At 48.8% G+C, this 10,000-nt stretch overlaps 2 protein-coding genes across 2 annotated transcripts in view; both read left to right on the top strand.

Moving 5' to 3' along the window:
* LOC142995219 (unconventional myosin-VIIa-like) overlaps positions 1–344 on the top strand; it is a 4,906-nt gene extending 4,562 nt beyond the window's left edge. Inside the window, exons 11-12 of the mRNA XM_076146202.1 lie at positions 1–88; positions 198–344. The exon at positions 1–88 is cut by the window's left edge and continues 32 nt beyond it. Of these exons, the coding sequence (XP_076002317.1) occupies positions 1–88; positions 198–344 (235 nt within the window). The remainder of the gene's footprint in view (positions 89–197) is intronic.
* Positions 345–489: 145 nt separating this feature from the next.
* The window catches only part of LOC142995089 (unconventional myosin-VIIa-like), a 13,737-nt gene continuing 4,226 nt past the window's right edge, over positions 490–10,000 (top strand). The window contains exons 1-24 of the mRNA XM_076145995.1: positions 490–626; positions 745–880; positions 991–1,097; positions 1,794–1,931; positions 2,511–2,669; positions 2,926–3,018; positions 4,804–4,898; positions 5,046–5,130; positions 5,238–5,456; positions 5,568–5,675; positions 5,786–5,995; positions 6,078–6,284; positions 6,496–6,672; positions 6,887–6,976; positions 7,186–7,313; positions 7,432–7,558; positions 7,670–7,789; positions 7,927–8,100; positions 8,186–8,413; positions 8,542–8,709; positions 8,821–8,938; positions 9,178–9,304; positions 9,424–9,593; positions 9,763–9,953. Of these exons, the coding sequence (XP_076002110.1) occupies positions 564–626; positions 745–880; positions 991–1,097; positions 1,794–1,931; positions 2,511–2,669; positions 2,926–3,018; positions 4,804–4,898; positions 5,046–5,130; positions 5,238–5,456; positions 5,568–5,675; positions 5,786–5,995; positions 6,078–6,284; positions 6,496–6,672; positions 6,887–6,976; positions 7,186–7,313; positions 7,432–7,558; positions 7,670–7,789; positions 7,927–8,100; positions 8,186–8,413; positions 8,542–8,709; positions 8,821–8,938; positions 9,178–9,304; positions 9,424–9,593; positions 9,763–9,953 (3,438 nt within the window). The 5' untranslated portion in view covers positions 490–563. The remainder of the gene's footprint in view (positions 627–744; positions 881–990; positions 1,098–1,793; positions 1,932–2,510; positions 2,670–2,925; positions 3,019–4,803; positions 4,899–5,045; positions 5,131–5,237; positions 5,457–5,567; positions 5,676–5,785; positions 5,996–6,077; positions 6,285–6,495; positions 6,673–6,886; positions 6,977–7,185; positions 7,314–7,431; positions 7,559–7,669; positions 7,790–7,926; positions 8,101–8,185; positions 8,414–8,541; positions 8,710–8,820; positions 8,939–9,177; positions 9,305–9,423; positions 9,594–9,762; positions 9,954–10,000) is intronic.

Consider the following 10,000-nt stretch of genomic DNA (forward strand, 5'->3'; position numbering starts at 1 on the left):
CAGCCGGACTCTGATCACCAGAGGAGAAACTGTCTCCACCCCGCTGAGCATGGAGCAAGCTCTGGATGTACGGGACGCATTTGTTAAGGTACACACACACACACACACACACACACACACACACACACACACACACACACACACACACACACACACACACACACACAGACTTCCCTTATGTGTGTGTGTGGTTGCAGGGTATCTATGGGCGTCTCTTTGTGTGGATTGTGGAGAAGATCAACGCAGCCATTTACAAGCCTCCGTCCATGCAGCCCAAATCCCTCAGACGGTCCATCGGACTGCTGGACATCTTTGGCTTTGAGAACTTCACTATCAACAGGTAACACACACCATCAGACACACACAGTCACGCACACACACTCGCTTGCTCATTAACGTGTCACTTCCCCTGCAGCTTTGAGCAGCTGTGCATCAACTTCGCCAACGAGAACCTGCAGCAGTTCTTTGTGCGTCACGTGTTCAAGCTGGAGCAGGAGGAGTACAACCTGGAGCACATCAACTGGCAGCACATCGAGTTCACCGACAACCAGGACGCTCTGGACATGATCGCCATCAAGCCCATGAACATCATCTCGCTCATCGACGAGGAGAGCAAGTTCCCCAAGGTACCAAGTCACTCAACCAGAGAAGAAGAAGAAGAAGAACGCCAAAGCCTCCAGTGAGGAATGAGCTCTTATCTGCTGTGTGTGTGTGTTTGGGTGTGTGTGTGTCTCCGTCCTGCAGGGCACAGACACCACCATGCTGAACAAGCTCAACTTCCAGCACAAACTCAACACCTACTACATTCCTCCAAAGAACAACTACGAAACCCAGTTTGGCATCCAACACTTTGCTGGGGTCGTTTTCTATGAAACGAAAGGTCAGACATGTTAAACGCTTTATGTTCCTGTGTGGATTCACTGTGGGGGTCAAATAGGGTCAAATATGTGTGTGTGTGTGTGTGTGTGTGTGTGTGTGTGTGTCCTGCAGGATTCCTGGAGAAGAATCGAGACACTCTGTATGGAGACATTATACAGCTGGTTCATTCCTCCAAGAACAAGTTCATCAAACAGATCTTCCAGGCTGATGTGGCAATGGTAACACACACACACACGCACATACACGCAGGGGACACTACACTGGTTTCATGGTTATACACTTGGCCTATATAAATGTTGAAAAACAAAATGTTGCAATCCTGAACTTTCACTTCTTCAGCATGACTCTCTTCCTGTTTCTTCATGTTCCTCAGCCATGTTTGCCTCTGAGCATTCTCCTCTTCCTGTCTTTGTTGTCTCTGTGTGTGTGTGTGTGTGTGTCTTTGCTCTGTGTGCTGCTTCTTCCCAGTTTCTGTGTGGCTATGCTCCTGGTAGCTCAGTGGCTCTCCTTTCAGCTTCTCCTCTTAAGGTAAAGAATAAGAAACCCAAAGATGTTAATGCAGCATCTTCTCGTCCTCCTGTAGCCCCTCCCCCCTGCATGTTCAGTGATTCTAACCTTAGAAATCGGCCTGGAATCCATTCTTCTGCCATCTCTCATCTGGATTTACAGAAAACAACATCGACTCTGACCTCTGACCTTCATCTCTAACATTTCACAGTCATTACCACCCGTAAAAACATCAAACTAAAGTAATTATATTAGATGTTCCACACTAACAGGGGATCACAGACAGAGAAAAGAGGAAAAAGGTGTCAGAGCTCAGGAAGAGAGAAAAAAAGGATCCACATTGTTTCTGCCCCTGTCACGTTTTACACTGTTTCCCTCTCTCTCTGTGTGTGTGCGTGTGTGTGCAGGGGGCAGAGACCAGGAAGCGCTCTCCTACTCTCAGCAGTCAGTTCAAGCGTTCTCTGGAGCTTCTGATGAGAACTCTGAGCGTCTGTCAGCCGTTCTTCGTTCGCTGCATCAAACCCAATGAGTTCAAGAAACCCATGGTGAGTGTGTTCGTCTTCTTTCTGCTGTGACGGTAGAGAATAGAACAGAGAAGAGTAGAATAGAAGCACAGATTTTTGTTAACAAGTCTGGTAGTTGTGCTCAAATATTTTCTCTGTTTTTGTTTACTTCTTACAGATATACTGTCTTTAGCATTAAGTCTGTTTTCACCCAGTGTGCAAAGCGCTGATGTAAGACACAATGAAGTAGAAATGGTTCATTGTGGGGTTTTGTTTTGCCTTAAAAACATTGCAGGGTCCAAAATAGATCAATCCAAAGCAACATGGATAATACGTCCATGTTAAGGTCTCAGGTCTGCAGCGTCTCAACACTCTGACCCCTTTAAGAGAAGGATTACAGTAGATTTGGACTTGGAATAGATTTCTGAAAATTGAAATGTAATAGAAACAGATCTAGAGTGCACTTTGATTTACTTAAAGCTTCAATTAGAGTCATTGACCTTCATTTTACTCTGCAACATGGCCAAAACGCAACATTCATGGAGTTCATCGGGAACTTTACTTTTCATTAATGTCGCACTTACTCACTCAGCCTGTGTGTGTGTGTGTGTGTGTGTTTAGCTGTTTGACAGGGAGCTGTGTGTGCGTCAGCTGAGGTACTCTGGTATGATGGAGACCATTCGTATCCGCCGGGCTGGATATCCCATCAGATACACCTTTGTGGAGTTTGTGGACCGCTACCGTGTCCTCATGCCCGGAGTCAAACCAGCGTACAAACAGGTGAGGAGCAGGACGGGAGCGGAGTCAGGGGAGTAGAAGGCAGGAGGCCCAGCCAAACAGGAGTGTGTGTGTAGCCGGTGTGTGTGTGTGTGTGTGTGTCTGCACCTTTCAGTGTTTGTGTCCGTCTTCCATGGACATCTACATGTGTCGTCCTCGCTGTCTCTGCTTGTATGGAAGACATCTCTCTCTCTCTCTCTCTCTCTGCCCGTCTCTCTCTCTCTCTCTCTGTCTCACTCTCTGTCCTTGTGTGTCTCAGGAGGATCTTCGTGGGACCTGTCAGAGGATCGCTGAGGCCGTGCTCGGCAGAGACGATGACTGGCAGATGGGAAAAACAAAGATCTTCTTAAAGGTCAGATCCTGGCATGATTTATGATGTCATACTACGCTCGTATTGACGAACTTTGACAAACTTCAACAAGATTATTCAAAAGTCAGAGTTGCAATTTATATACGTTTGTCTATTCGGGGTGAGCTTTATGTTTGTGTGTGAATGTGCCGAGCTTGGTTAAGTCCACCCGTGTCTTGGTTTAGTTCACACACACACGCAATCATCGTCAGCGCTGCGACGGCGCCAAACTGGAAACTCGCGCTCAGCGGTGACACGAATGCGCATGCGTCGTTTCCATAGCAGAAGGAAGACGCTTGATGATGTAATGATGATGTACGACAGACATCCGGCCCGCGGTACATTCCTATCCGGCCCGCGAGATAAAATCTGAAGTTTATCAGATCTGCCCCGCCGGTCGCACACATCCCAGAATACACAGCGATCCGTTTGCGGTTGCCGTGGTAACAGCTCGTATAAACGCCCCCTGATGGCGCTCCGGTGAAGTGATGCGTTCAGGGCACATTGAGACTCCCGCTCTCATCCCTGGAACGTTCAACATCCAACAGAGTGTAAACATTTAGAGAGTGTAATGAAATAAGATGATCAGAATCACACTGGAGACACGAACACATGATGACACACGGCCCAACAGTGTGAACAAGCTTCCATTTGATTGACTCTTCAGTAAATTCATCAAATAAAAAATATGAGCGTGACACCAAAGCACCAAACAATCCTCTGTTGTTGTGTAGTGTGAGTGTGTTTATCTCTTAACCAGTTCACCTCATCAGTGAGTTTGCACTGTGATTGTCTCATGTTCATTGTCAGGTCAGCTGACAGGAAATGCTGTGCTTTGGTTTCCACCGTGTGTGTGTGTGTGCGTGTGTGTGGGAGAGAGAGTTTTATTTCCATACCTCCATGTGCGATTGTTTGTTTTTTAATTCCCGTGTGTGTGTTGTTTTGTTTTCCCACCGAGGGGCAAATGTCCCCCCCCCCCCCACTATAGCGCCCCCTGTTTAAATATTATGATACCTGCTTCCCCTCTGGCCTCGCACCTTGTTGTTGTTACAGTGTGTGTCATAGTTTGATGCATAAATACATTAAGACGTGTTTTCTCCGTTATCATATATGTTTTGTGGAGTCAAACTATTTATCAGCTCTAGTCTGTACTGCATGCTCGGTCTGTCCGATAAAGCGGGACAGAGACAGAGACAGAGACAGAGACAGGTATGGCGACAGGGACAGCTCTGGTTTTTGGTTTAGTGTTTAACTTTATGACTCTATCGGCTGGACAGGAAGAAGAACAGGAAGTAGAATCAGCAGGGGTGTGGGGGGTTGTAGGTGAAGGCAGGGGCAGTGTCCACACTTCCCCAGCAGGAAGAGGACAGATGCAGGGGAAGACAGGATGAGAAGGACATGAAGTTGTTCATCTGGTCATGTCTCGTGATGCGAGACAAGGTTCTGATCAAGACTTCAAGATCAGAACCTTTAGTTTGCTGTGTTTCCATCCAAGACTCATGGGAAGCAGCTGTGGATGTTCAATCTTAAATTTCACAACACACACACACACCACACACTCCAGTGTTATCAGCCATTTGCTAGTGTTGACAGTCTGCCCTCTTATCCATCAGCTGCATTCTTTCCCAAGTGAACTCCATCTCAGCTCCTCATATCAGCTCTCAAGTTCAAATAAAGTCCACTCACGTTGTTTTAATCTCAACCTTCACGTCTGATCTCACGCTATAAATCAGAGCTGAAGATATCAAAGAAGAGCCTGGCATTTAGTTCCTATTTGAATCTGCACAGGATCACCACGACATGCTGCTGGAGATCGAGAGAGACAAAGCCATCACAGACAAGGTCATCCTCATCCAGAAGGTGGTGCGGGGGTTCAAGGACAGGTGGGACTCACACACTGAACACTCATATTCACATTCATGCATAAAGACATTGATAAGAACAATGACATAGTAAATAAGCGGTGATCTTTTTTATATTGCATGTTTACGGTAAGCAAAAGATGAAAAACGTTCCTTCTAATCTTTCAGATCCAACTTCCTGAAATTGAGGAAGTCGGCCGTGTTGATCCAGAAATCTTGGAGAGGATATCAGTGTAGGAAGAACTATGGAGCAGTGAGTAGATGTTACCATGACTACATCAGCCAAACAGGTCAGATCAGGCCACAAAACCAGTTCAAACGAGTCTCTGATCCTCTGTTTGTCTTCCTCTTTCTCACCAGATGAGGGCAGGATTTTCCCGTCTTCAGGCTCTGGTTCGTTCCCGTAAGTTGTGCGCTTCATACCACGTGGCCCGTCAACGGATCACACACTTCCAGGCTCGTTGCCGGGGCTTCCTGGTGCGGCGGGCGTTCAGACACCGACTCTGGGCCGTCATCACTATCCAGGCCTACACCAGAGGCATGATCGCACGCCGGCTCTACAAGAGGCTGAAGGGGGAGGTAGAGAGAGACCAAACCTTCAGGGCTCCGGCCTGCTGGGAGGGATTGAACCAAGGACATTATGCTCATGAGGCAGCCACCTCACTTTGCTGTCTTCTTCTTCTCTCTCAGTACCACAGGAGGCTGGAGGCAGAGAAGATGCGTCTGGCTGAAGAGGCCAAGCTGAGGAACCAGATGTCGGCAAAGAGAGCCAAAGCAGAGGCCGAGCGCAGTCACCAGGTAGGATCTGATCACAACAACTCATTCCCATGTTGTGAAGCTAAAATTTTAAGTTTTACATCAACATGCAGTGCAGCAACTTCATAAATGTGTCTTGTTGTATTTTCCAGGAGCGTCTGGCTCGTCTGGCCAAGGAGGACGCTGAGCGGGAGAAGAAAGAGAAGGACGAGACACGGAAGAAGAGGGAGCTGGTGGAGCAGATGGAGAAAGCTCGTCTGGAGCCGGTCAACGACTCGGACATGGTGGACAAGATGTTCGGCTTCCTGGGGACAACCAACTCCTTCCCTGGACAGGAAGGACAAGCGCCTGCTGGCTTTGAGGTAACGACAACACATCACTGTGCAATACACTGTTATAAAGACAGGAACGGCAATGAACGATCCCCTGTCCTCTGACCTGCAGGATCTGGAGAGGACACACCATGAGCTGATGGAGGAGGATCTGGACGAAGCTCTTCCTCTCCCCGAGGATGACGAGGAGGAGGATTTGTCAGAGTACAAATTCGCAAAGTTTGCCGCCACCTACTTCCAGGGCACCACCACACACAGCTACGTGAGGCGACCTCTGAAACAGCCGCTGCTCTTCCACGACGACGAGGGAGACCAGCTGGTAGGTCCACTGTGACCTCTGAACCTGGGATGGTGTGACCAGTTTGATTGTAGATAAAACTGGACTCTCTCTCTCTCTCTCTCTCTCTCTCTCTCTCTCTCTCTCTCTCTCTCTCTCTCTCTCTCTCTCTCTCTCTCTCTCTCTCTCTCTCTCTCTCTCTCTCTCCCTCTCCTCTCTCTCTCTCTCCCTCCCTCTCTCCCTCCCTCCCCAGGCTGCCCTGGCTGTGTGGATCACAGTGCTGAGGTTCATGGGAGATCTGCCTGAGCCCAAATACCACACGGCCATCAGTGACGGCAGCGAGAAGATCCCAGTCATGACCAAAATCTACGAGACGCTGGGCAAGAAGACCTACAAGAGGGAGCTACAGGCGCTGCAGGGGGAGGGGGAGGTGAGTGCAAGGAGTTGAGGGTAGAAGAAGAAGAGTATGTGAACCTGTGTGCCTTTAGCTAAGTCACATGGAGAATCTAAAATGAAACTATAGCAGAACTTCAGAGGGTCCCGGCTTCGGTTTAAGCCGCAGTCTTGAGTCCTGCGTGGCCTTAAAGTGTCTCTGCTATGATCTGTGACCTGTTTCCTGTGTGTGTGTGTGTGTGTGTGTGCAGACACCACACGCTGAAACCCACAAGAAGAACAGCGTCCGACACAAGCTGGTGTCCCTCACGCTGAAGAAGAAGTCCAAGATCACTGAGGAGGTGAGAGAGAGAGAGAGAGAGAGAGAGAGAGAGAGAGAGAGAGAGAGAGAGAGAGAGAGAGAGAGAGAGAGAGAGAGAGAGAGAGAGAGAGAGAGAGAGAGAGAGAGAGAGAGAGAGAGAGAGAGAGAGAGAGAGAGAGAGAGAGAGACGAAGCTTAAACGACGCTTGATGAAGAGACGGATACTAGATACAAAAACTCTAACTTCCAGGTCACCAAGCGCCTTAACGATGGCGAGTATGGTCTCCATGGCAACAGCATGCTGGAGGACCGGCCGACGTCGAACCTGGAGAAACTTCACTTCATCATCGGTAACGGGATCCTGAGACCAGGGCTGAGGTAAACACACATGTAAACACACTTTCAGCCAGGAATCTGCTCTGCCCTTAAAACAATACACTCATCTACCACTGTGTGTGTGTGTGTGTGTGTGTGTGTGTGTGTGTGTGTGTGTCAGGGATGAGATCTACTGTCAGATTTGTAAACAGCTGAGTCAGAATCCCTCTAAGAGTTCTCATGCTCGGGGCTGGATCCTGGTCTCTCTGTGTGTCGGCTGCTTCGCCCCCTCAGACAAGTTTGTTAAGGTTAGAGAACTGTTCTACACTAAAGAATGCATATTAGATTACTACGCACAATAAAATGGGAAATAAACACAAAAGATCTTTCGTTTTAGTTTTATTTTCTAAATCTTCCAGTACCTGAGGAACTTCATCAGCGGCGGCCCGCCTGGTTACGCTCCGTACTGTGAGGAGAGGCTGAGGAGAACCTTCGTCAACGGGACCAGAACACAACCTCCATCCTGGCTGGAGCTGCAGGTACACACACACAGACACACACACAGACACACACACACACACAATTCTTCTTCTTCTTCACTCCTATTCTTCTGTCCTTGAACCACTTCTTCTTCTTCTGTTTTTCTTCATCTTCTCATCATCTTCTTCTTCTCCAGGCCACCAAGTCCAAGAAGCCCATCATGCTGCCGGTGACGTTCATGGACGGAACAACCAAAACGCTGCTGACCGACTCGGCCACCACAGCCAGCGAGCTCTGCAACGCCCTGTCTGACAAAGTCAACCTGAGGGACCGCTTTGGCTTCTCTCTTTATATTGCTCTGTTTGACAAGGTGGGCACACACACACACACACACACACACACACACTCACACACACCAGCATGGCCTCCTCCTCACCCTGCTCCTACTCCTGCAGGTCTCCTCTTTAGGCAGTGGGAACGATCACGTGATGGACGCTGTGTCTCAGTGTGAGCAGTACGCTAAGGAGCAGGGGGCCCAGGAGAGGAACGCCCCCTGGAGGCTGTTCTTCAGGAAGGAGATCTTCACGCCGTGGCACTGTCCCTCTGACGACCAGGTCGCCACCAACCTCATCTACCAGCAGACCGTCAGGGGAGTCAAGTTTGGAGAATACCGTTGTGAAAGGGTGAATATGAAACCATGACAACCACCGGAGCCAAGGCCTTTAATAAGTCACAGTGGAATCATCCTCTCTCTCTCTCTCTCTCTCTCTCTCTCTCTCTCCCCCTCCCTCCCCCTTCTCTCCCTCCCCAGGATGATTTAGCGGAGTTGGCCTCTCAGCAGTATTATGTGGACTACGGTTCAGAGATCCTCCTGGAGCGTCTGCTCAGCCTCATCCCCTCCTACGTCCCCGACAGAGAGATCAGCAGCGCCAAGACGGTGGAGAAATGGGCTCATCTGATCATGGCCGCCCACAAGAAGGTGCTTGTCTCAAATGTCCACAATCAAATCTGCCCAAGAGCTGATTTACATTTCATTTCCTGTTTAGTTGTTGTTCTGCTGTTAAAATTAAACCTGTTTCTTGCTGCTCAGGGCATCTACACCCAGAAGAGGTTTGACCCTCAGAAGGTCAAAGAGCAGGTGGTGGACTTCGCTCGGCACAAGTGGCCGCTGCTCTTCTCTCGTTTCTATGAAGCCTTCAAGTTCTCAGGTCAGAGTCTGGGACTTTGTTTACAGCCGGTGTTACCGTGTGATGAATGTCAGTCCATACAACACACATGCAGAACTGAGGACTGGACAAGGATCAACAAAACAGACAAACAAAACCAAAACAATGAGCTGAAAGTGGCTAAAGTTCTACATTGCGTGTTTGTTCTCAGTTGTTTTGGTACTAAAGTGAGTTGAAACTAAAGCCTTCATGTTGATATGCTGCTTCTCTCTGTGGCTCAGGTCCCAGCCTGCCTAAAAACGATCTGATCGTTGCCGTCAACTGGACCGGGGTTTACTTTGTGGACGAGCAGGAGCAGGTCCTGCTGGAGCTCTCCTTCCCAGAGATCACTGCCGTCTCCAGCAGCAGGTGAAACAGACTTGAGTCATGCAGCATTTCCATATTTAACGCTGTAAATAAGGTGAGAAGACGTTAAAAGTGTCTTCTTCTCCTCTTCTTCCTCTCTTCCATCTCTCCCTCCGTGTCAGAGGGGGGAAGCTGCAGGGTCAGAGCTTCACCCTGGCCACCATCAAAGGAGACGAGTACACCTTCACCTCCAACAACGCAGAGGACATACGTGACCTGGTGGTGACCTTCTTGGAGGGTCTGAGGAATAGGTCAAAGTTTGTGGTTGCACTGCAGGACAACCCCAACCCCAGTAAGTCCTGTATTTCTCATGACATACACAATACTGTCATGTAGCTCAGGTTATAACTTTTGAGAAATATGTCAAAGGTGGTAAAGGTAAAGGTATTAATTTGTGATGGAATGATCCAGAATCCATCAAACAGAAACAGTACTTACACCTTAAACGTCCTTTTCCCCAGGTGGAGAGGAGTCCACATTCCTGAGCTTCATGAAGGGAGACCTGATCCTGCTGGACCAGGACTGTGGAGAGCAGGTCCTCAACTCCGGCTGGGCCCACGGCATCAACGAGCGGACCAATAAGAGAGGAGATTTCCCCGCTGACTGCGTCTACGTCCTGCCCTCCATGACCAGACCGCAGACTGACATCGTGGTGAGAGAAACTTTAAATAATAGTTAACTATATTACAAAAAGCCGTA

Source organism: Genypterus blacodes, unplaced genomic scaffold, assembly GCF_046128005.1.
Source record: "Genypterus blacodes isolate CSIRO-AG114 ecotype Tasmania unplaced genomic scaffold, CSIRO-AGI_Gbla_v1 ptg000032l_1, whole genome shotgun sequence".
NCBI lineage: Eukaryota > Metazoa > Chordata > Actinopteri > Ophidiiformes > Ophidiidae > Genypterus > Genypterus blacodes.